Consider the following 26,255-nt stretch of genomic DNA (forward strand, 5'->3'; position numbering starts at 1 on the left):
TGCATTCTTAGAGTACTGGTGTGGCCCCAAATGCTCATGGGAAAACCACAAGGAAAACCTGTTGCATACAATCCCACAATAATAGAGAAGCATTTGCATTTTTAATAATGGACTCCTACAATACTTAAGTTTACTTAATTTCGTTTTAAGGTTTGTTCAGGATTTGCACAAAATTGTCACCTCTGTCGCAGTATGAAGTTAAGACAAGTTTGGATCTCTCTGATTAGCTTCTGCGAAGGCATATAGCTGAAAGAAGAATTCTCATTTAAACCCAAATCAAGGGCAGAATATTGGGCCCTTCCTCTGGTGTGCAGAGCAGATCAGTGATGTGCTATCAGGAGATTGGCAACTTCAAAGTGTCTCCTAGAGCTTCTGCTAGGCTGGTGCACCTCTGTACTTAGTGCAGAGCTGTGGTTTAATGCTGCAATTTAGCCCTGTTGTTTCTCTGGAGGGGAATATTTTACTTTGCAAAGGCTGTGTGAGATTACAGTGTATAATGGGTAGTTCTGACTTCCACTGAGATGGTGATTTGTGATTTTGTGCGTCTGTTCTTACCTCATACATAGTATATTTAAGTGGAATGATTTATTTTAATGCATTAAATTGGCAAGGTAAACTTCAGAGAGGTTTTTCTGCATGTACTGCTGGCATGTGTTTTAAGGTTGTTTTGAGACTGTGTCATTTAAACACATTAAAGAGCAATAACCTTGTATGTGTGACACAGTGGAAACTATTTGTATGTGTCAACAGACTGTGTCAATACTACAATGTTTATCAGTGCAACTGCATATATTCTCCAGTGTCACCTGCCCCTATCTCGTGCAAGGGAAATGGACTAGGAAAATTAAGACAGTGACTTGTTGTTTGAAAACCCCACCCATTTGTTTGCACAGAGCTGAGAAAACAGAGAAATAAACTTGTTTAATAATTTATTTTCTATCAATAGCTGTATGTGAAAACAAACCAAGGGTGAGGACAGACACTACAGCAATTAATTGTGAATGTGATTTAATTTAGCAAGGTGTAAGTAATTGTGGAATTCCATATTTCACATTTCCATTGCCACAATATGTAGACCTGGGGGAGGAAAACAGCTTGAGTCAATATTTTACTATGTGTAGTTTTTCCAAAGACAGGTAGAAACATTAGTTACATTTATTGGCACAAGAATTGCTGCCCCCCCTCCCCCCGTACCCTGACAGTTCGAGATGCTGTTCTGGGAGGTGGAGCTCTCCACTTATGTAACAGTAATTCAACCAACTAGTGTAGAAGGGAATTGTATTATAGAATTATATATTTCCATAGGTGTGCAGAGCCATCTTCATTTTGATTGAATGCATGCTCTGTACCTTCAGATCCACAGAGTATGATGATCTTGTTAAAAGTGGGTTTATCTGGGTATTTCCAAACACATAAAGATGAGCCTGTCTACACCCACTACTAAGTTTGTTTATGTTGCTGTCCTGACCAGGTGTCTTCGAACAGAAAAGAAAAGTTTTACTTTTGTTCCCCTGATGTCACTCCTGGACCGCTTTTCCTTGAAAATGACATATCTGGGTGTAATCTGCACTAATTGGCTGACGGACACTTGAAATGGTGCCTGTAGTGTGGTCCTTGTGGAAAGTCATGTCATAGAAATGTGACCTCTGGGTTCTTTTTTAAAACAGTAACCAATATTTATACAGAATGTAATAAAAGAGCATCCTTCAATGCGCTGAGAATCCTTGTCCATTTATTGTACAAGCCAGGTGAAATCTAACACTCGACTCTGGCATTTTTCTGTCTGTCTGGAACATGATCTCACTAAAACACCATGTCTAATTCCAGACATCTGTAGGCATAACACTGTTGATTTTCCTACAAATCAGGTGCTAGAAAAGCCTGATTCAATGGAAGAGCAAAGCTCCAACACTGCCTGGTGCTGCAGCAGAAGAATCCCTCTGTCACTTTCTGCTTCTAAGAAATTAAAGTCAGGAGCTTAACTTGCAGATGCAGTGTGAGTTGATTTATAGTGTGGACATCAACAGAAATAAACGCAGCAGGTTTATATAATTTTTGATGATATCCCCGTCCCGCCCCCACACCTGCCTAATGCTCTGGAAGGGAGTTGGGGTGTGGCATGGTATTTGGAGTGTTGTCTGTGGGTTGTGGCAGGGGTGTGGGACATGAGGCTCAGCTGGAGCTGAGGAGTTGGAGTGCAATAGGTGGCAGCTGGGGTGGGAGGGTCAGAGGGGAGGACTCCCCCTACTCCTATTCCCCTGGCAGAAGTGAGCTCTAAGAAAGCCACTTCACATTCTCTTCCTCCCAAGCACAACATTCCCCAGGCCTCTCGCATGTTGCTGTCAGACCTTCCTATGCTCTGGGGCAGAGGAAAGGGGATGCCCATGTGTTTGCCCTCCCTCTCTGTGCTCTCAGAGGTCTGCTGCCACCTGCTGCCTACACTTTCCATGTTCAGGGGGTGGGGAAGCTAGGGAAGACAGGGCTTCAGGCCTCCCATGCTTGTGGGGGGACAGTCCACAGGTTGCCCATGCTTAGGGGGGATGTTCCCACAGGAGCCAGGGGTGGCAGGGGCAGGGTCTTGTGTGGAACTTGTGGGGCTGGGATGGAGACCTGATCCTGAACACTAGTGGAGCTGGGGCTCTGGGCCCAGAGTATTCCTGGAGCCCAGGCATCATGGGGCCCATGTAACCTGCTGCTCTGGTTACAGGGAGGACTGGAGTGGGGGCCACGGAGAACCCGAGAATGGGAGAAATAAGAGGGATGCACAGACACATGGGCATGTGGCAGAGAGGGGAATGGGAGCCACATAGAGCTCCTTGCACAGGGCAAGCAGTAAAGGGGAGTTGCACAGAGCTGATGAAATGGAGAGGGGTGGGAGCTTGTGGGAGAGAATAGAGAGATGGAAGGAGCTCACTTTACAGAAGCTACAAAGTGTGCCCCACACCAGCTAGAAAAATGCTAGCTCTCCCAGAAGCATCAGTCTCCCCAGATCAACTTCAGTACACAACGACATGAGTGACTGAAACCAACTGACCCCACGCAGTCACCAGAGCTGCTGTACTTTCTTGTGCACCGTTAAACTTGCTTGCTAGGTGAAATCCACCTCCATGCAGAAAGCCAGCGTAATGCCTGGGCAGCCTTGAACAGGGCGGTGAGTTGTGACCCATTCTGCAACCAAATGCCTTCCCAGAGTGTGCATCCCAGTCCTCTGCCCCAGCTCAGAATCTGCACCCAGCAGCCAAATCCATCTGAGCTCCTGCACCCCAGATCCTCTCCACACCCAAACTCCCTTCTAGAGCCTTAGGCAAGTTGTGGGGGAGGGAGTTTGGAAGTAGGGAGGTGTACCGGCTTTGAGCATTCTGGGCACCACAAACATTTCTAGAAACCTGCTGCCCCTACAAGCCTGCTGCCCCATTTAAGCTCTATTTGGAGGGTTTAAGTGGGACTGGAGTGGTCCTCACCTTGGGATGTGAGCTCTTTGCATGTGGGTGTACATCAGCTTTTGTCAAATGTTGCTCCAAAATGAAGTGTAACACAAGAGTACTTACACATGTCCATTTTCTTCATTGACTATGTGGACTATTTCTGCTCCCAGTTGGGCCCAAAGCAGAGTCAACAGTGTCTTGTTCCAGAGAAATTCAACTTTAGTAATATTTGTAGGGTTAATTTCAACATCAACGTACTTTGAATAAATGGTACCTTGATGCAGAAGTCCACTGCAAGTAGAGAAAAGAGAAGAGTAATGCTATCTTTTATGGTCCAGGGGCAGGAGTTCTCAAACTTTTTCTTTCTGAACCCTTTCCCCTCACTTGCTTAGCTGTGCCTCAACAGCTCTTTTTCTCTATATAAAAGGCAGGGCTGGAGTAAGAGGATAGAGAGCTGAGCAATAGATGGGGCACTGGGAAGCCAAGTTGCTCAGGCTTTTGCTTCAGCCCATGGTGGTGGGGTCCAATGCTTTGAGCTGCAGTTCCATGTGTCCGGGCTTTGGCTTTCTACCCTGGGTCCTAAAGACCCCCTGAAATCTGCTCGTGGCATCCCAGGACCCCTGGACCTCTGGTTGAGCACCAGTACTCCAGGGGTCTGCTGAGTTAAAGTTCTCAAGAACTTGTAGCATGTTGTTCTTATTTTTACACCACTTCATTCATTTATTTCATTAATAATTATTTGTGTATCCATAGCACCTCTGAGGAGCCTTGGTCATGGATTGGGATCCCTGGTGCTAGATGTTGCTTCCAGTGGCACTGAGAGCCACTGTGGCCCCCCAGGGCAAGGTGGGATGGGGGGCCTGGCTCAAGGGTGGAAGGGGTAGGGCCTAGGGCAGTGGTTCTCAACCAGGGGTACTTGTGCATCTGGGGGTTCCTAGATATCTTTGAGGCAGGTATATCAACTCATCTAAGTCAGTGTTTCTCAATCTGGAATTGGGGGATGAGTTGGGGGGGGGGGTCACAAGTGCAGCGGTGGCATTAGGGTGTGGCAAGTTGGGTAATTGCTTGTCATCTCTTGTCATTGGACCCAGCAAGCTAAGTTACATGCTTTAGCCCAAGACTGTGGGCCTCAGGCTTCAGACAGAATTCACAAGTGAAATGCAAATACCATATTTATATTAAAAATGTATTACAGTTATCATTTAGAGTGACAACGAGAAAGTTGGCATTTTTTTTCCCAGTAGTAATGTGCTCTGACATCTTTGTATTTTTATGTCTGATTTTTTTGTGAGCAAGTAATTTTTAAGTGAGGGGAAACGGAGTATGTAAGGCAAATCAGACTCCTGAAAGGGGCAGAGTGGTCTGGAATGGTTGAGAACCACTGGCCTAGGGCATTTGGTCCTCAGCACCACCCATACCACAATGCGGTGCCCTCCCTCCTGCACAGCTGCATGCTGCAGTGCTGCTGCAGTAATTTAAAGGGGCCGAGAGTTCTAGCTCCCTCTGCTGGCTGGGGCAATTGCTCTCCCTTTGACCCCTCGTCAGTGGGTGTGCTACATAGAACAGAACAATGGTCTCTGCCCCAAAGACATTTCAGTTTACAAATAAAACGAGACAACATGTGGCAACAGATGGGGTCTGGGATGTACAAACAATGAGACAATATTGGTCAGCTGGTCGGTGTGGGGTCTCAGCATGCTAGCAGCATAGTCAAGGTTTTTGGTAGACATTGTAGAAGAGGAGAATATTAAGGAGGATAATGACACAGCTTTGTGGATGTTTCCAGGGAGCTTCTCCAAATCGTGGGAGAAAACATGAAGATTAAAATTTAGCAAGTGGGAGTTGGAGCCTACCATCATGGGCTGAACATTAGGAAGAATTAGATTGTGAGGGGCAATGTACTACTTGTACTCAGCATGTAAAGGTATTTGTGTGGTTTGCATATAAATAAAGTCTTTTAGTGTAGTCAAGGTACATAGTAGGTCCCTTTTACAGATTGGATAAACCAAGACAGAGAGATTAAGCAGCTTGTGTGAATTCATATACTACATCAGTGGCAGAGCAGGGAGTCAAGTTAGCATGTGAAGTGAATGTGCTGTCAAGCTGTCGCCAAGCTAGCATGGAAATGGCTAGACTAATCTCTGTGGTAAAGCTGCTCCTCGTGCCTGTTATGACCAGGATGTTTTCTGGAAGTATGAATAATCTGTGTCAGAGCTCACTGGAACCTTCTCTCCAGGCAAATCAGGCCCCTGAGAAGTATTACCTCTAACTTTTCCCATCCATGGGAAGAATGAATTTTATTATGTGCACCAAGGTATGTGTGGATGTGCACCACAAATAGAAGCACATGCTACTGGTGGCAGTGGGTGCTCTGCTGATCAGCTGGGTTGCACCTGAATCTCTCCTGGGTGGCTGCCCAGAGCACTCACCTTACAGGGAACAGAGGTCAGGTAAAGGAGCTAACTTCCATGTCCCTACTCTAACCTTTATCCAGTGCTCACCAGCTCTGACTGGTTTAACGTGTTAACTAACAGGACTGCAACAAAGAACAAACATTTGTTGCTTGCAGTGCTTAAACATGATGTTAAGTGCAGGTGTGAATGAAATATAAACACGCTATGAAAGGTAATGTGCCATTAAACTTACCAGGTGATTTGGTACTGCTTTGTGAACCCCTCTGTGTCATGGAAAACTATGTTCAGTTCCCCACTCACTAGCTTCATGCCAGATAGCTTGACAGATATGCCGTGGCTCCAACCTACACAAGAAAAGCCAAATAAAATCTGATTGCTGGCATTGTTTAGGTTCCTTGCATGCCACACAGAGTGATGGTTCTCTTTTTAAGAGTACTTTTTTTGTTCCTTTCAAGACCAGGCAGTGCAAGTCTCTTGTCAAGAATGGATTTTGGTAAACAATTCAGTGTTTTCCCTTGACTACCAGTGGCCTTATACGGGTTACACTTCTGTAATCCAGCATGGTTTTAGTTAGTGGGATGACCATTTATCATGGGTGTGGCCAAGTTTCTTGTGGTCCCATAAAGTTTGTTTACAGCCACCAGTCCTGACTCTGTGTTCTATGCTGTTAGTTAGCTGTAATTTACCCCTAAATGTCTTCTGAGTGAATGTGTTGGTAGCGCTGCTAGACAATATTGTCCTCCTGTGGCCTGGCAAAATTCTCTTGCCCAGCAGCAATCAGGTCTTGAGGGTGCCGGATTAGAGAGGTTCAACCTGTACTAGAAAGATGTGGAAAACCACCACTATTCTGCTTATCAAAGATTTATAACAGCGCAGGACTTAATAGCTTCATATCTCATTTCAAACCTCCCACCTCTTCCCCCTCTCAAGCATGTGGCTAATTAATTAACATTCTTCACTTACTAGTATAGGGTGGGTGAGCTCCTGTATTTAAAAAATATTTTTGGTTTATTTTCTCCAGTTTAGCTGGAAATTGATCAGCGTAGTGGCCCATTTTTGGGCAGCCTTCTTTGGGACATGGGAAGCAGAGACCCTAGGGAAAATAAGAGCATCTAGGTAATGAGGGATATTTTTCTTTTCATGCCAAGTCTTGACAGCCTCTTCAATCTTTAGTTCTTCCTGTTGCACCAAAACTTTGGATATTTCCTTGTCTTAACCCCACCGCATTTTAATGTCCTGTTTCTCATAGCAAATTCTTTTTTTGATTCTTTGTATTATCCTCAGGTGGATAAGCATAAACTCACTTGCCCATTCAAATAACGGGTGCACTTACCTTCCAGGTGGTGATGGTCTGAAAGCTTTGGTTTCAAATACTTCCTTTAATTCAACCTGAGATTTGTAGAAATCTTATTCTAGATGTACACCTCCAATGGAAAGCATAGCATAGGAACCACTTGAGGTTTCACGGAAGCTCAGGATTCTGCCAGTGGAGCAGCATGAGCAGCTGATGTGAGAGACAGTATCTATGTCTCTCTCTCTTCTGACACATGCTTGCTCTCTGCCTGGCATAGTTTTACTTTTGTTGGAGCCTTGTTCTCCCCAAGTCCTGATCTCAGTCAGGCATAGGCTGAGCAGAGACACTAACACATTGACTGTGTGTGATGTATGCACATCACATGGAAATAGAATTGTTGATCTTTGCAGCTCATCCCTTCTTGGGCTTTTATGCTTACCAGTTGGAAGAACTCATATGTCCTGCAAGGATAGCCAAGAAATCCATTGGGATAAAGGATACTTTGGAAATAAAACTGATGGCTGCGTGAATGATGGCATACAGGAGAATTGGTACCTGTTGAAACAAAATTGAGTGTCTGTGAAACCATCGTCAGTTACATTTGGCCATGTAGAGCATGTTTTGTATCCATCATTTTGAGCCATGTGGGGAAGGGATTCTCTCCTCTTCTCCTTGGAGTTACTTAGCCCAGCTCTTTGGGCCATACTGTTGGCGGGAAAGGAGATGGGCTGGAGCTCTGGGCCTTTGCTCAATTCCTTCTGAGTGCTGAATGCAAAATTGTGGTTACTCGCAGCCGTAGTACCAAAATGGCAGCTAGTGCTGTCCCAGTTATAGGCATAATCATAAAATTGCCCTCACTCTGATCGGACACCCCATTACAAGTGAGGCACTGAGTGATCTCTGCCACCTTGAGCTCCCCAAATTCTCAGTCAAATTATGGAAATTAAGGCTGATTCCACATCTTCTGTATGACCATTTTCTCTCCTACACTACTTTCAGGCTGTAATCTGGCCCTCGTTATTTCTTGCTTTTTTCCCCACCCATCATCAAATGTGCAAGAACAATTTTTTAAAAAATAAAATGTGTGAAGATTCATTTGCCATGCTCAGAATTATACTGTGAGCCCAGGGTCAGCAACCCCCTGGCATGGGTACCAAGAACAGCATGCGACAGCTCAATCGCCTCTCCTCTTCCCCCATGCAGATGGGAGCTTGCTTAAAGCTATGCCACCTGTGAATTAACAAAAGACCAGTTAATGCTACCAACCACCACTTAAATGGTAAAGCTGTGCATCTTTATTAATGAAGCTGTTGTAAGTAGGTCTATTAGTGACTTTAAAAAGTATTGTCAGCACTCGGACAATACACAGCAGTCAAAAGCTGAAATTTTCGCACCCCACCTCGGAAAGGTTGCTGGCCCCTGCTGTGAGTAAACACTCTGAGTTAATGCTGGAGATGTTTAAAGTAGATTTACATTCAGAGATGGGTTGATGGTCTTTTCTTCCCACAGAAACACTTAAACCACAGCATCCAGGCATAATACTTCCTCCATTTGGGTAAAAGTCAAGGTGGCCCATGGTATTAACCATTCCAAACCCTGAAATAGATACACATCATAGTTAGTGTCTTGGGTAATTCAGTGTTGTGACTGTTGCTGCAAATGTTTGCATGTATGTGGGACCTTACCTACAACAGGAGAGTAGGCAGCATTACTATGAATAACATCAACAAATTCTGCGTCTGACAGGTCCAACCTGACTTCAGGTGGAGTGCCTTCAAAAAAGGGCCCAGCAGGATCCAAGCCTAAAGAGAAACCAATTATTTACTATTTGATGGAAGTAAAATTGTATGCCTGTAGAGCATCAGTTTGAATTCAAGTATATAATCTGGGGGGGAGTAGTATGTGTTAGAAATCCAAGGCAGTGCCCTGAAAATTTTAATGTAATAAATATTTCTACAGTGTCAAAACACTTCAGAAACCAAAATGTTTGATACTTTTTTTTTTCTCTACAAGGAAAAGGTTGTCCTTGGTTGTCTGCAGTTTTTCCAAAGTATTCTCAAAGTGAGTCTCAATTTCCAGAAGGCAGCCTTTCTGCAAACTTCTGTTAGTTTAGTATGCAATGATGTAGTCATATTACCAAGGACGATAAAGGATTTTAATGCAGTGATTGAGTTTCCTACAGTTTTTGCTGGTGTGCAATGGAAGGACCAAGGAGTTTTGATCAGTTATATTTTTGTAGGACGCATTGAGCCCAACTGCAATGGGCACATTACAAATATAATGTAGAGGCAATCCTTGCACAAAGGAGCTTGCAATCTACCTAGAGAAAGGAAACAGCATTATTATTATCCCCCTTTTGCAGACAAATGACTGAATGAAGCACGGAGTAGGCATGTAAAATTCCATTTAATTGGTTAACCAATTAAATGGTAATCTTAAACTACTCTTTAACCCATTAACCAATTAAAGCCGGGGCAGCTGCAGCCTGATTCTCAGGGGATCCAGGCTGTTGTGGCCCAGCTGGAGCTTCCCTGCCCACAGCACTGCCACAGGTAGGGGGCACTCCATCACAGCCACAGCAGCCCCATGTGTTGTGGGCAGGGGTATCCAGCCTGGCTGGAGAAGCCATGTTTCTGGCACTCTGGGTGGGGTTATTCTAACCAGGCTGGAGCAGCCTCCCCTGTCTATGGCAGGGTGGCTGCTCCAGCCTGGCTGGACTGGACCGGACCACCCTCCCCAGTGCCCCTACTCCCAGGCCCCTGCTGACTTGTGCAGTTCTTTCCTCTCCAGGGACTGGGAAAAGATCATTTATTCAGTTTACTGTCTGTGTTCCCATCTCATCCCTTAAACTCATTCAGAGTAAGAGATGTGCCTTAATAGTATCTGTTAATTAGTCTGTCCCCCATTCTCACTTCTGTTGAAAGTATGTTAAGGAGAAATGTAAGCTTTGCTTTGCAAATGGATTGCAAGACATGGAAAAGTATGGGTGGAGAGAAACTTAATTTGAGGTATGTAATTATTGACGCTGGCTTTATTTGCTTGAGACCACTACAAATACAAATCAGTATAAGAATTAACACTGCCAATGTTTTAAAACTATTACTAAAGCAATAATGATTGCATTTTCACCTAACACACAGTGATAAATATCTACCAGTGCACAGATGCACCATTTTTAATTTAAATATTTTGCTCATCTGTGTTTACATCATAGAGAATACATAGTTGTGGCTATTGGGAACAACACATATAACAGAATACATTCCATTCTAGCATAAGCAAGCACCGCAACTCATTGATGTTGTTGGAGCTAAACCCGCTTATGCAAGTTTGTCTCATTGGGTCCAGCTTTCCAAGCTTCTTTCCTCTTAAAGAACATACCATGTAATCTTCTGTCTTGTTGACTAACCTACCAGTTATTCTTTTGATGCCTCGTATTCTTCTTCCCACCTCTCCTGCAGCATGTGCCCCGAGACTATGGCCAATGATATGTATTTGAGAAGGGCTGTAGTGAAACATTGTCTGAGTTTTTGAAAAAAAGAAAATCAAAGATATGTATTTAAATGTCAAACGCAGAGGATGTCTTATGTTCATAGATTATACAGTGAGAAGGGTTCATAGTAATAATCTAGTCTGATCTCCTGTGTAACACAAGACATAGGACGTCCCAGTACTACTTTCTCTTTGGACTTGAATATCTTTTGGAAAAAGCCTCCCCTCTTGATTTAAATATTTTCAGTGATGGAGAATTCATCAGAGCTTTGCTTAGTTAATCCAATGTTTGATTACTCTCACTGTTTAAAGTGGGCACCTTATTTTTAGTATGAATTTGTCTAACTTCAGATTCTAGCCACTGGAGCTTGACATACATTTGCCTGCTAGACTGAAGAGCTCTCTATTAAAATTCTCTTCCACGTGTAGGCACCTATGAACTGTGATCAAACCATTACTTAAGTGTCTCTTTGATAATCTTGGATGTGATGAAATTCACCTACTGCTGTGCTGTGTGTCTGTACAAGGCCTATCCAGTCATTAAAGTTCACAAAGCCCTGGGCAAAAGGATTAAATTGAGATTAATTGATGTATAGACGCTGCATGGGGATATATTTGGTGCAAGGAATTGCAAATTTTGTGTCAGTTAAAGCCACAGTGTCATATACACCTAACTTGCTTATGTGTGTACAAGAATAAGTGCAGCCAACCACATTTAATAGAGGAATAAAATATACCACAGAGAGAAACTCTTTTGTTTCTCTATTTGAAAATGTTTTTACTTTAAGTAAAAGAATTCCAGGTTTTCAATTCCGAGCATTACCTTCTTTCCTTATAACTGTTGGCAACGATCTTACTAGGTGTTCTTGCTAAATTCAAACCAATATCTCCTAATAATCCCTGACAGCCATTTATGAAGTCCCAGTTGTTCGATTTACCTATGTCTTTTTTAGGTGAATTTTTCAGTGGACGGGCCCTGTTGCAAAGTACTCACAAATACAATGTTCATGGAGAGCATATATACTTTAGTATTGTACAGAAGTAGGACATCTGCACTGGAGATCTAGTCCTAACACATCACACTCATAATTGGTTAGGTATAAAGAGAAAACGTCTGTGGACCAACTCTGATGTGAGGTAGGCAATAGTTTGGTCTGGGCTGGATTAAATGTTGGGCCTAAACTTGGCCAGCGGAATTAGGCTATATACCTGACGGGGGAGAAATGCTTAAACTACATGTTAAAAATCAATTTACAGCTTTGTAAAGATCTTAGAGGAATAAGCCAGTCAGGAAAGATCGATGATGTGCAGAGATTTTACCATTGCAGTGTTTTCATTGTGGAGAAACCAGTATCTGGAGAACCACCACTCCATAACATAATCATATTAAATGGAACAGAGGGGGACAAAGATTTAATGAGCAGCTGGTACCTCCTTGTCCACAAGACATGATATGATGCTCTGTGGAAGGCAGGTTAGTAAGTAATTCTTTACGAAGAAGGCTGGAGGCCTAGGAACAAAGCCAACAGGCTGGAAATAATAAGCAACAAGGTCAGAGGGTACTCCCTTAAGATGCTAATGTTCACGAAACCTGTATTGCGGTGGAGCCTTAAGCACCTTTGACAATATTTCAGACACAGATGTCTAATATTTGGCATCTAAATGTGTGTGTGAACACCCCATTTCACAGAGTAACTGAGCATCAACAACTCTATTTAAATTTAATAGAAGGCGGGCATGTGTCAGAACTTACATAAACTAGCCACTCTGGTTTAGGTAACTAAAACTCTTTTCTCTTCTGTCAGACTGAGGCTGGGGATTGGCAGTGGAGGCAGGTCAAGTTGCTGCCAAAACTGAAATTGCTTACAAACTGCAAAAATTGGCTTGTTTCAGGCTTGGTTTGTGCTTTTGTTCTGTAGCTTCTTGCTTCTGTTTTGTGATTGGCTCCTGGAAAGCAGGGTAAGGGGGTTCAAGCAGGAAGATGGGGCCAGAGGGTTAAGTGAGGGCAAGAAGGACAAACAGGAGCAATGAGGTAAGAGGGAGAGAGTTAAGTCCCAGAACCCAGGCTGCATGGCGGGGAGGGGCATGTAATCATATAGAGTGTTGGAGTTCTTCTAGGGTTTGACTTGTTTTGGCCTTCTTTTGAAATGGAATTAGCTTGACTTTTGGTTGATCATGGAAGTTGGGCACTTATTTCTAGTGTATGAAAGTTGTCAATTCAATATAAATAGGATAGTTCTGGGCTCATTCTGTGCATCTATATGCAGGAAGTAACAAAGTCAGCATTAGAGGACTTAAATGTGCCTATCTGCTACAGCCAGACATTAGACCCAGAAGTTTAGCAGTATTAACTGAACCTCAGGATTGCTCCCAGTTTGTTTGTTTTGGGAGTGAATTGCTGAATTAAGACTAACTGTATCTCAAGCATAAATATGAATTTCTAACATCTCTTTATTATTCACTTTTGAGGCCTATCGGTGCCTCTTTTGCAGAGGATAAACAAATACAGTTGAGAAAGCAAAGAAATATTGCCACCTACTGGATTTATAAGTTAATTAGGCACTTCTAGGAAATTACTGTCCTATATTAAGGACATATGTTAATACCCTTTGTGGCTGTGCAAGGTATTCCTGTTATGATAGTTCTCAACTATCTGCTGTGTTTAGCATTTCCCAAAACACTAACTTCTTGAATTCTACTTCTCTGGCCATGTAAAACAAGATCAGAACACAAATACACCCTTTACACAAACCCATTGTGTGTCTGCAAATTTAGTTTTAAAAACATAATTTAAAATTTAATTTTTTTTTACCATAAGAGCTTTTATGAAATAAGCGATCTCAGCCCCGACAACTCGGATGTTGTTCACTGCATTGACGTATGTGTACATCGCACCAGTTTCCCAGTCCACAGCAATGCAGTTCACATCTTCCACTTCCACGAGTCGCTAGTGTGTAAACAGAAAAGGAAAGAACTTGAGAAAGCACACAGTAAAATACCAATTCCGCATAAACAAAAATGAATTAAGTAAATTCAGCATTTGGGTTAATTGTTGTTTGCAAAGATCAGCTCTCTCCTTCATCACTTACCCAAATTAAAATGTTTTGTTAGTGAAATGTGATGATATGAAAACTCTGACAGTTATGCAAGCAGATGTCTGAGCTTTGAAAGAGGACATCCAAGATATTTTTCAATGTTTATAGTGACAAACACTTTTTTCCGATCAGAACCGTAAACTGACTTGTTACTGAATACAAGGTCTGACTGTTTGATTTAGTCTCCCCGTAAACTATTAAGAAATCACTGATTTTAAATCTAGCTCTTCAATTCTGAAAAAAAGCAACCGAGGCCTCAGAACTGCATGAGAACAATGCATGCAGCTAAAGCCCAGTGACTTCTACACTGGATGCTGACAAAAGTCAGGGATGTTCACCAGAAGAAATCACAAAGGCAAACTGTCCTTTCTGCAGGAATTTATCATTTGGCAAAGCCCAAGTGTGGAATAAAGAAGAAGAGATTGTGGAAACAAAATGAGAGAAGCAACAGCAACAGTAGTGCCAGAAACTTAAAAGGGCACTGGGTTGAATCTTGAGAGTTGCTGAACACTTTTAGCTCTGTGTCATTGGTGAAGATTACTTATCTTGCCTCCCAAGATGTGGCCCGTAGGATTTCCCACCATAATTCAGCATTTACTGGTGTGCAAGAGTGCAAATATTAAGCTATTTGTTTCTTTAGTGTGCCTCAATAATCTGTCCTCTTCACATGTCAGTATGTCTGCACTGGCCATGTGTCAGCACAGACAAAGGATAATATCTTATTACGGATAGGAGCCCTTACCTGCTTCCTGTTTTTGCTTCAGGAGCCTAGTAATCACATGCTGGTGGATTACTGCCAACAATTTAGCTGCTCTGCTTAGAGGAGTCACATTGAGGTTTATCCTGAATATAAACAGATTTCCACTGGAGCCCTGTGCCATAGGCATGCTCTTCTTTTACAGTCTACTTGCTGTTTTGTGTTTGAGGCCCAGAGGGTTCCTTTTTATTTTGCTTGTGTAGGGGCACTATTTTGAGAAGAGGTTTTTTTTTTTTCGCTCTGTACATGTGAGCCACTGTTGTTGCTGTCTATTCATTTGGTCAAAGTAAAATTTATTCTTTTAGACTGAAGGATACCGAGCAGTAATAAACATTTCACTGCTAGGTTTTGTCAGTGGTGATGGGAGAGGGATAGCTTCATGCAACTGAAAACCCATGTAACTTAAGTTGATAGCACGCTGGCCTGTAATTCAGCTGGCCATAGTTCTAATCTGGACTCTGTCACTTATTTGCTGGCTACGTATGACTCATTTTGCATCTGTATGCCTCATTTTCCCCATTTGTTAAATTGAGACATTTGTATTGACTACCTTTGTAAAGCACTTTGACATCTATGGATAAACAGAAGTACATCAGAGCTCGGTATTGGTATTGCTACTTCCCCCAACCACCCAGAAAGAGGCTGATCCTACAGAGTATAGGTTTTTCTTCTAAAGCATAGACTATTAAAAAACACGTGCACAACCTCAAACCCAGCCTTGCGTTCTCATTTCCTGTGAAAGCCATATGGAATGTATAGTCCAGTTCACTCCCACACCCACATTCACAAAAAGGGCGAGGTGGTTATTGAAGTTGTTACATATTGGTTAGTACCATTCGCCCATTAGTAACATCAGGTGGCTGTCAAAATGCCAGCTTAATATTAGTATTTAGAAACAGCAATTAAATACAGTTGCAGTTAAAGTTGGAAATTGGAGGGTATTCTGTCATACCAAGCACATCTGTACCACCCAGCCATGTTTTCCAGTACTAACAAATCCATGAACAATGAAGCGTGTTTTCCTGCGTGAGCAGAAATGCGAATCTTTGATAGTTGAGGAATGTATTGCTGAGATCATCTGTTTGGAGTAAAAACAACAGTAAAATCATCATCCTCTATTTTGTCATCCTCCAGCTCTCCTTAGCTGAGAAATAAAACTAAAATGTGCTCCAGGTTGTCCTTTTGCGTAGGAGCAGTGAATTGATGCTATCTTCACTCCTGGAAATCCGTGGGTCTTATTGGCTCCCCACTCTCGATCCTGAGCGACAGTAAAGCTCTTAAAGGAGTCATGCTCCAGTATTGTCCCTGCAGTTTCAACTTATTATTCTACAGAGTGCCAACTGGTATAAGATAATCACAATGCCAGGAGCTGCACCCCACTGAGTATCCCCCAATGCCAGCCCTCCCATCTCCTGCTTGCCCCCTTACTCACCTGACTTCCAAATTCTTCAGAGCACCTGAAGAGTGGCTTTGGAAAGTCATAGGGGATGCAATCATTGCTGTCACACCCCTGTCCAAATATGCTGGTACAGCTCCACTCCAGTTGTGGTAGTGGAAGCCCATTGCACATCAATTTAGTGTGGTCCATTCTGCTGCTTCCAGAATGATCTCTAACCTGCAGTGTAACTATTTAAACAAATGCTGGATCTATGTTCTGGATGAGGGGCCAGAGTGGGACTCTGAAACACTCCACAGCAATGCCTCTGTGAGCTTAGTTTGAGACATTCGTATTCAATATAAGTTAAGTTGCTGGACAATCACACAAGATATGTGCTACCAGATTTAATATATTGGAGAGCAGTAATGTTTTGTGTAAGACACTGCTGAGTAGGTGTTACGTGTCCTCGTGTGTCCGCTCACAGCCCTGGTAAGGGAATTTTAAGAGCTCCTGTCTCTACCTTTTGACATACCCACTTGGATCTGTGTTGTGTTGGTCAGATGGTGGCTGTCACATTTACACCACCATAGCTTGCAATGGGTGTATTTTCAATGTTAAAGGATGACACAAAGGGCAAAATTTTCAAAAGCTCTTACGTCCCATTTCTAGAAAAGTCTCCCAAGTTTCACTGAAAGTCAATGGGACTTGGGCTTCTAAGTCACTTTTCATAATGGCTGTGTTTACACTACCTCCCCACTATGAAGGGAGCATGGTAAGTAGGGTGTCAGAAGATTATTGATGAAGTGCTGCGTTGCATATGCAGCGCTTCATTAAGCTAATTCTCTTCCACAGCAACTTTGAAGTGCCGGCTTACATGTAGCCGCGGCTAACTCACCGGTACTTCAAAGTGCCTGGGCAACTTTGAAGTCCCTTTACGCCTCAAAAAGTACTACCGGCAGGTTAGCTGTGGCTACGTGTGAGCTGGCACTTCAAAGTTTAACCCATCAAAGTTGCCACGGGGGGAGAATTAGCTTAATGAATTGCTGCACATGCAGCACAGCACTTCATTAATAATCTCCTGACACCCTACTTACCATGCTCCCTTCGAAGGAGGGATGTAGCGTAGATACAGCCAATGGGACCTAGCCATCTAAGTCACTTAAGTGCTTTTGGAAAATTTGACCTTCTGTGTACCTCTCACTTCCATCCTGAAAATGATATTGTTCTGGCTCTGTGGGTTGGCACTAGTACTGCCATGTTTACTCAGATTGCTCCTCTGCCTCCCCCAACCTGCAGCAAGGAGATGGCAGTTCATTCTCCACACACATTCAGTTTTTGGCCTTGGTGAAAATGAACAACAAGGCACTAGTCAGCGTAGTGGTTTGTCTGATGAAGGCATAAGTGTTCTTTGGAAATGGACTGAGAACACAGACTTAATCCACACAGGCTACCACAGAGAAACAACCTTCTTTTGAAGCTGAATAAGGCTGCAGTGGCACCAGATATTGAAACAATGAAAGGCTCCTTTTTACCCCTTGCAGTTTCCTCAAGCCATTCTGTTCCCATCAGTTTGCCTCCTCTCTCATCTTCCCTTACTGGCTGCATATTTGCGTTTAAAATTGTTGGCTTTAAAAGGCAACCTGGGCTGGAGGAATGCATCCAGTATTGTGAGTGAGAAGCCTAATTCTAGCACTGCTCTGGCATTTCTATGTGTTTATTGGCAAGTCACTTTACTCCTGCATTCTTTTCCCCCTCAGTAAAATGGTGATGCTAGTTCTTTTGTCTGCCAGGGGTGTTTGAGCAGCCAGAGCACTGCATAAATGCTGCTTACTCTTAAAACATGTCTCCCAGTTCTCTACAAAGAATTAAATGTATTGCAAACCACACAGTATGCAGCATTCCCAGTTCTTCACGCAGGGAAAAAACAATCCAGAAAAAGTTTAATTTGTTTTGGTTCATTTTTCGGTTTCTGCATGAAAGTATTTCAGTAGTTCGCCCTAGTGGCTTTAGTTGCTGTTAATTACTGCAGCTCACAACAAGATGATTCTTTATTCCCTGACTCAGTTTGTCATGGTGAGTGACATGCTCTTCCTGTGGAGCTAGTGAATGCTGGTATGTGTTATTAATTTTTAATAGTAAAATACAATTAGATTCTCACTTGAGAGTTATTTCTACTTTCTCTAGTGTAAAGAGTGAAGGTGGTGTTCAGAAATTTTGGAGAGCAGGGTAAACCTGCCAGAGGTCTTCCTGGAATTTTAGCCCATGGTGGCTCATCTGAGAAGCAGCCAAGTCGTTTGTAGCAAACTTCTTTGCCTGTAGCATACAAAACAAATCATTAGTATTTTGGAATCCATTATAGTTAGGCAGTACATGTGAAGGTGCAGCAAAGAAAAGAAACACTCTGGGCCTTGGTTTTATGATAAACTAGCACATTTGCCTGGCATTGTTGGGGTCCTTAACACTATTAAGTTTGTGTACTTTAACTCCCTCCCTGACAGTGATGAAGGGGAACAGTCATCAAAGTCTGCATATGAATTGTGGGTGGGGAGCTTGAAGCTACCCATCCCCCCCAAAGGGTGAGAAGCTCAGGGCTGTGGCAGTCCCAGAAGGAGGGGAGCATGCCCCCAGTGAGCCCCTTTACCTGCCTGGTGATGTGTTCTTTTCTGTATGGTTTGATGAAAGGCAGTCCCATTCCAGGCACATCCCATTTTCCTGGCACCACCAAACCTTTACCTTGCTTTAAATTATAGTAAGAAGAAGCCGTATACTGAAATTGGTGGTTATAGCTTTTACAGTTCAGGAGGAATTCTTGAAAAAACCAGACAAACTTTCTAAAACATATAGTAGATTTTGAAGTCCAAATTCTTGGTCTGTCTGTATTAGCTGATGCAGATAATAGAGCATAGATTTTACTGACTCATGAAAGACCAGGACACTTTTGTGGAAACTTTTTTTCTTTAGAGTTGTAGAATCTTTTTACAAAAGTCAGATGGCTCATTATAACAGTTACAGTTCCTTTTCTCTCAAAGGCCAGCCACTCTCGTGACAGCTTTTTCTTCCCTTCAGAGAGTATTTTCAGTGTGTTCCATAAGAAGGTCTTCCCAGTCCAGATCACTGATCTGGAATGGATTAACCTATAACTCTCTGAAAAGAAATTCTGTGTCACTGAAGGCCTGAGCCAAGTCCATTGAAATGAATGGGATTATGGTTCCATTGGTCACTACAAGCCTTACGTGGTTTACTGTGGTACTTGTATAGCTAATACATTGACTTCAGTGGCCTTTGCATGAAGCCCATACTGAATGTCTGCCCTCTCAACTTTCATTGGCACTTCCTGTGTGCCAAAGGAGACTTCCCGCTGGTCAGCTGCAAGACCCCTAAATACCTGCCTGCCCCTGAGTATGTTGTCCACCAAGGGAGACTTCCTCCCAGTCAGCTGCGAGGCAGGACAAAATGTAAACCGCTGAAAAGAAGTTTCTTGGCTTCTCACGCAAACAAGGTTTGTCATTTTGAGACACTTTTGAGTTCTTTGTTTTGGGCATCTGGTACCAGGATGAATCAGCATAAACTGCTTCCCAAAGGTGAGAACTTCAGAAGCCTGATTATTGGCGTTGGGAGTTGCATTAATTACCCCCTTTCGAGTTTAGCTTGTGCAGCATGCACCTTTCAGCTCACGTGTTGAGCCAACCCACCTAACCATCTCATAAACATACATACACCATAATACAGTCAATAAAAGCAAGAGATTATACTCTTTGGAATATTCCATGTCTTTAAAGCATAGCATCTTTCACAATATATGTCTAGGACTGAAGGAATTTTCCTCCTTTAAGAGTTTAGAACGAATTTATCACAGAATTCTGAGCTTATTTCTTTTGCCCAAAATAACAACTTTGGTGTCTTACCTTCATTTGACTTTTCTGTTCATCTCAAAAACTGTACCTGCATGTAGACAAAGTATGCCCAGTATATAGGACTTCGCTGAATCAGGGACTGAAGATGAACACAAAGCTTATGCATCATTTAAGTTCTTACAATAGAACTTAAGTTCTGCACAAGCCTTTTGCTACTTCTCAGCACCCAGTGAACTGCATCATATAGTATCATAGTATAGTATCAAGTGCAGGGGAAAACAAATTTGCATTGTACCTAGCTTCATTTTTTTGTTTCATTTGAACAAGACTAAATCCAACATGTATGGTATAGTTACTTATAAATACCGAATCTCACCTCCTATTGGGTCCAGTAGATAAAGTGCAGCAATCCAAATTCCAACTATCTAAATTAAATGAACACGTGAAATCCAGGTAAAGCATTTTTTAAACTTGGATACTTATTGATTTAGCCTTGTTCATCTTGTTAAAAAGTATGTAATACACCACTATTTTCCCAGCAAACAATATAGCAAGCAATCTAACAACAGTTTTCTATGTGTTTGTTTGTTATGTCCTGGAAAATAAAGGCCTTAAGTGTGCACTTTAATCTGTTCCTGTTTCAAAGCAGTCTAGATCAAAATGAACCGCAGAACATTTAAGCCATGGCAGCAGGGTCCCACTTGGATACTTAGGGCATGGCGGGCTGGTACAGGTGCTGCTGCTGCTAATGACTGAGAGACTGAGGTCTCAGATGGAAGAACATCTAGCAGATAAGCAACAGGGATTCAGGAAGGATAGAAGTACCATACAGCAGATGTTGGCACTAAGACTGATAGCAAAGAAAGGTAGACAAAAGAACAAGACCATCTACAATTGCTTCATTGATTTTTCAGAAGGCATTTGACAGTTTAGATTAGAAAGTGACTTGCACAGTGTTGGAGTCATACAGAGTGGATAGCAAACTATGTGGTTGTTTAAAAAAAAGTATCAATGACTATGCGGAGGCAGTGGTGAGAATGTGCGGAGAGTTGGGAAGTTGGTTTAAAATCAGTAGAGGTACGAGACAAGGAGATCTGATATCACCAAGTGTCTTCATCACACACTGAGAGAAAGCAGTGGACAAGATCAAGGAAGAGGTAGAAAAGATATCTGTGCATGGGATGAGAATCAACAACTTGAGGTGCATGGATGGTATAGTTTCATTGAAGAGAAGCTACCAAGTGCTAAATGAGGAAGTGAAGCAATATGGACTGAATATGAATATCTATAAAACAAAAACAGTGGTATTTGGAGATTAAAAAAAAAAGAGGAAGGAAGATCAGTGTAGCCAGGATTGAACTAGAGAACATGGAGAAGTTCATGTATCTGGAGAGCAACATAACGTATGATCTAGACTGTAAGAAGGAAATAGTGACTAGAATAGTGAAAGCAAAAGCGAGTTTGAAGGTGATGGATAAGATCTGAAAAAGCAAAGCAAATTAGCTTAGGAACGAAGCTGAGCATCTTAAAAACGTGTGTATTCAGCAGCATGTTGTATGGATGAGACATGGGTGATAACGAAAGATTCAAAGAGAGAGATATTGGCATTTGAGAGGAGTTGTTATAGAATGATACTGAGAATAGGATGGATGCAGAAGGTCACCAACTAGGAATTATACAGGAACATACAGACAAAGAGAACCTACCGCAGAAGGTTACACAACATAAGTTAAGGCTATTGGGGCACATCTGCAGAATGAATAATGAATGCAAAATCAAGGCTCTGGTATTCAGCATAATGGATGGTTCGAATAGGAGAGGCAGACCCTGCAGAGAATGGGTAGAAGAGAGTAGATTGGTGCGGAGCTAGTCTACAGAAACTACGCCACTCCACGCTGGACCGGGAAAAATGGAAGGAAATGGTGAGGGAGGCATTGGACACCAACAGGTGCTGAGCCCATGATTTGTTGATGATGTGGCTAGTACAGGATAGCTTTATACCCCAGATTGCTGCAGAGTAGGTATTCATGTAGACAGGTTTTATGTAAAGTACTGTTTTCTTCATGTGTCTCCTAATCAGCAGATGCCCCTTTTCACCAGTTATTTTTTCTGCTTTCTGCAATGTCTTTTTTTGAAAGCTTAAAAATTCCAACTTTAGTCTATACATTTAGCTTGGTCCCACATTCTATGCATACCCAAAAATCTTCCATTGCCTTCCCTGGAGAATTTTCTGTGGGTGCAAGGAATGCAGGCTATAGCTTGTTGAGGGAGTAAATTCTGTCTGAAGTAGATCTTGGAAATTTTCAGACAAAACAGCGTTTGAGTTGTGCCCCTCCTTGCATTATGCTTTCATCATTTGCTGTATTCCCACTCCCAAGCCAATTCCTTTTTATCTTCTCTGACTGTGCTACCAATTTAGAACCGTTCCAGTTGCATTCTTCTAACAGTCCTCTCCCTTATGCTTTCCAAATCTCTCTTCAAATCCTCTATCTCCCCCACCCCTTGGTTTTGCGTACAGTGAAATGGGGAGTTTGGAAATGCCAGGCTCATCTCCTGTCCCTGTCCCATGGAGTTGGAAGCCCTAAGAACCAGGTTTGAGCCCGGGTGCCAGAACCCTACAGGCTCCTAAGCTACCTGGCTACCCAGACTGCCCAGCTTCTGCAGTCCAGTGAGCCAGTTGCCCTGCATCAGGAAGCTTAGATACCAATAGGCACCCCTGGCCTGGGCAGTCCAGATCCCCTGGCTTCCCCAGACCTGCAGGCCCTGGAAACTTTGACATGAACTGAAAAGATTCATCTGCTGCCAACCACTAAATAGCAGCACTGAAACTGGCTCAGCATCTGCCAGGAATAAAAGAGAACCTTTTTTCATTTCGGAACCGCCCCCCCCCCCTTTTTTTTTTTTTTGCCCGCTCCAAGTTGAAAGCCCTGATTATTTTATCTTCTGCAAGGGTCTGGGTAAAGTCTGAAGGGAAGCAAAAGACAGTGACTTGCAAAACTGATAAGGTCACACACTTTGTGTCTTTGGCTGGCTGAATGCTGTGTTGTTTTCCCTGTCACCTCACTGAGAACCAAGGGTTACCTAATGAAATAGATAGGAAACAGGTTTAAACAAACCAAAGGAAACACTTCTTCACATAAGGCCCAGTCACCCTCTGGAAGTAGTTGCCAGGGGATGTTGTGAAGTCCAAAAGCATAATTGGGTTCAAAAAAGAATTTGATCATTCCTGGAGGACAGGCCTATTAATGGCTATTAGCGAAGATGGTCAGGGATGCACTTTCATCTCTGGGTTTTCCAAACCCAGTCTGCCAGATGTTGGGTCTCGATGACAGAAATGGATCACTGGGTAATTGCCTTGTTCTAGTCATTGGCTACTGTCAGAAGGGAGGATCCTTGGCTACATAGGCCATTGGTCTGACCCACTATAGCTATTTCTACACTCATTGCATTCTTCTATTCCCCTAAAGCTCCACATGTGACCTCCAATCTTCCTCTGTTTCAGGGACTCTGCAACTCCCCACCTCTTTCGTAATGCCAGATTAGCTCAGAGTGCTTTAGGATTGATACACAGGACCAAATTCTCACTTGGTGTATGTACACTAAGGAACATGGACTTGGAAGCTACAATTTATACCAGCTGAGGGTATACCTCAGGATATATCATCAGCAATTGCAAGCTCCTTTCTTTGGCCTTCTTCAGCCCTGCTTCATCCAGTCCATGTGGAATAGCTATTGGAGAACAGCAATGCAGGTGAATTTTACTGTGTAGGCTACCCTAAAAGTGGCAGTAAAAGTCACAGATCCTGTCCTGCCAATTCCATCACTTTGCACCCTGTCACATGCATATGCAGGCTGACCCAGTCCCATATATTTCAAGTTCCTTAAGTTCTGATGAAGTTTCTCGACACTGCCCCATTTATAATTCTACTTCCTTTATTCACACTTGTGAGGCATTGCACAAACCAAATCCATTTATCTCTTGTAACACTGTGCCTGAAAGTTACAACACCCTCCCAGTTGCAGTCTTCTAAGGATTCTTCCTTTTGTTTTTCAAGCCTCTGTTTAAATCATCTCTGCAAGTCAGATCTATTGTTTTGCCTAGTATTTCATTAATAAGTGAACCGTTGACCTTGGGGAAACCACTCAGTCTCACTGTGTCATCTGCATAATGGATTTAATAGTGTTGTCAGGATAAATGCATAAAAGATTGTGAAGTGCTCAGATACTATGGTAATGGGTGCAATGTAAGTACTTAAAAGGCACAGAACTGTCCCTTTCCCTTGCTATATCATTGTTTCAGTCTTAGGCAGCTTTCCTGGAATGGTTATATGCCAGCTGCTGTTGTGGTGTCTTCTCCTCTTTCTCTACAGATCATATTATAAATTCTCCACAGTAGGAAAGTTGTTTTTTTACTGTGTTGCATTCACCAGATCAATACTAAATATGTAAGACCAGGCCTACAAGAAAGAGAGAGTTTGAATTAAGATATGCAACTCCAGCTGCATTAATTACATAGCTTGAGTTGATGTACCTTAATTTGAGCTTCTGAGTGGTCTCCACTATGGGAGGTCAATGGCAGCAAACACATCCCTCGACTTCCCTCACTCCTTGCAAGGAGCAGATTCATTAGAAGGAAACATGAGAATAAAAACTTGCCAGTTTGACAAGGTAAGTCTGGGAAGGGGTGAGAACAAGAGGGAAAAGCATGGCTGGCGAACAAGCAGAGTGTGAGCAGCTGGGGAGGAAGCCGCCCTGGGCCAGCTGGGGCCAGCTGGTCCCACTTAAGCCTGCTTTTAAAAGAGCCCTTTGCCCAGTAGGACGGGGGAGAGGAGAGTGGAGAGTGACAGAAGAGGTGACAGAGGAGAGGATAGAGAGTGAGAGGAGAGAAGGAAAAAGAGTTTGTCTAGAAGCACCAGAGGAGGGGAGGAGCGCTCAGCCGCAAAGGGCTAAGGCCCTGCCCAGGAGGCCCCGAGGTTCGGTGTAAGGCCAAGCGGACTGACCACACAGGAGGAGCTAATCCAGGAGGGAGAATGTGCTGCTGCTACTGCAGCTGCCACTACCTGGAGGAGGTATGGGTGTGGGGGAAGGATGAGGGAAGAGCTGTGGTGTTCATAGCGAGGGGAGCCCTCGCTCACCACTAGCAGCCACAGAGGGCCCCTGGGCTGGAACCCGAAATGAGTGGCTGGGGCCAGGGTTCCCCCCCCCCCCCCGACCACCATCTCCCCCCCCTCACCATCTCAAGAAGGGCAACGGTATTCTGGCTGTGGGGTTACTGCACTGAACAGAGGAGCGAGGCTAGCCTTGCCACACCCAGTAATTACAGTTAACATCATTGCAAACTTGAAACAAAATCTTTGCTAATATAAGTACTCAAAAGTACAAAGTTCTCTTTATAATAACATGGCTCTTGCATGCTGCATGTCCCCTCTTACCTGTGTGATCACCCAGTTCATCCCTAAAGAATGTCGTCTTGGAAACATGCCGTCCCACTTCTTAAAAAGAATCTGATGGTCCAAGAGTTGTCTCTTCTTTAGGCACATCCGCCACCAGCATCTCAGGTTGAAGATGGCACAGTAGGATTCCAGTTAGTTGCTCAGGTGCTTCTAGACACCGGAAGCTGGTGCATAGAGAATTGCATGAGTTGTTGGTGATGAGAAGAGTGATATAATCTGTATAGGAAGTGAAGGACTTCATCCTCTCTCCAGATCCTGCCTTCTCCTCCCACATATTTGTGTACAATATTTAGCAATCACCTACTGCAGTGCAAAATACAACTGAGAAGGGAGCAGTTTGATGTTAGTCATTACAAGTTGTATGGGAAAATTCTCCAGGCAGCAGCTGACCTTGAATAAAGGCTCAAAATGTAAAAATTTAAATTTAGACATATCACCCCTCCAGCAGAGCAAAAGTTTTTAGAACTTCGTGCAGGCTCACCTCAAAATCAGGTCAGAGTAGAGCTTTCATACTCCTCAGTGTCTGGTATAGGTATGCTTTAAAATATCTGCTGATGTCTTAAATTTTTATAGGAACATCTGGATTGAAATAGTGACCCAGATTAGTTGTTTGGGGGTGTTTATTCGCAAGTATTAGAGTGGGGGAGGAGGATGCAAAGTGTAGAGGCATTTGCTCACTCTTGGAAGTCATGCAACAGGGCTTGGAATTTCATGATGTAAATGTTATAGCCTGATAAAGAATGGAATTAATATGATAATGTAGGACAGTGGAGAAGAGGCTATTAATTTACATTCACTTACTTGGGTATAGATTGTGGTCTAATTGGCTCTGCAAACATTGATTAAAAAAAAACCTTTATCCAGTTTTTCCTTTTTCCAATGCTGGATTATTTTGTGCAACATTATGTCTAGTCTAAGAGAATTTCACCTCTTTCCTGCTCTGGGATTCGTGGATTCTAATATTAAAAAAGGACCATTATGATCATCACCTCCTCATTGCACAGACCATCAGAGTTTGGGAGGATTCAAGCTTTTGGTGGATTCTTTCACTGATTTCTAGTCAATTTCTTTCTTTCTCTTTCTCTTCATCTCT

General features: G+C 43.0%; 1 protein-coding gene across 1 annotated transcript; it reads right to left on the reverse strand.

The window, feature by feature from the left end:
• Window positions 1-1,013: 1,013 nt before the first annotated feature.
• On the reverse strand, window positions 1,014-25,249 carry LOC142015764 (pancreatic lipase-related protein 2-like). Its single transcript, XM_074999565.1, has 13 exons — window positions 25,142-25,249; window positions 20,086-20,134; window positions 18,014-18,168; window positions 15,430-15,555; window positions 13,438-13,572; window positions 10,547-10,655; window positions 8,819-8,935; window positions 8,607-8,729; window positions 7,573-7,688; window positions 6,803-6,932; window positions 6,072-6,183; window positions 3,549-3,716; window positions 1,014-1,077 (listed from the first exon to the last, which is right to left on the reverse strand). The coding sequence occupies exons 1-13, from the start codon at window positions 25,247-25,249 to the stop codon at window positions 1,014-1,016; spliced, it is 1,512 nt and encodes a 503-aa protein (XP_074855666.1).
• Between the last annotated feature and the right edge of the window lie 1,006 nt (window positions 25,250-26,255).

The sequence above is a fragment of the Carettochelys insculpta genome, chromosome 7, assembly GCF_033958435.1.
Source record: "Carettochelys insculpta isolate YL-2023 chromosome 7, ASM3395843v1, whole genome shotgun sequence".
Lineage (NCBI taxonomy): Eukaryota > Metazoa > Chordata > Testudines > Carettochelyidae > Carettochelys > Carettochelys insculpta.

Excerpts from the sequence above, each read along its gene's own strand:
- LOC142015764 (XM_074999565.1), bottom strand. The coding sequence starts at position 25,249 with ATGTGCCTAAAGAAGAGACAACTCTTGGACCATCAGATTCTTTTTAAG. Across the intron at positions 20,135-25,141 it reads TGAACTGGGTGATCACACAG|ATAGTTGGAATTTGGATTGC; the intron begins GTAAGAGGGGAC and ends CATTTAATTTAG. Across the intron at positions 3,717-6,071 it reads AAGCAGTACCAAATCACCTG|TGGACTTCTGCATCAAGGTA; the intron begins GTAAGTTTAATG and ends CTCTACTTGCAG.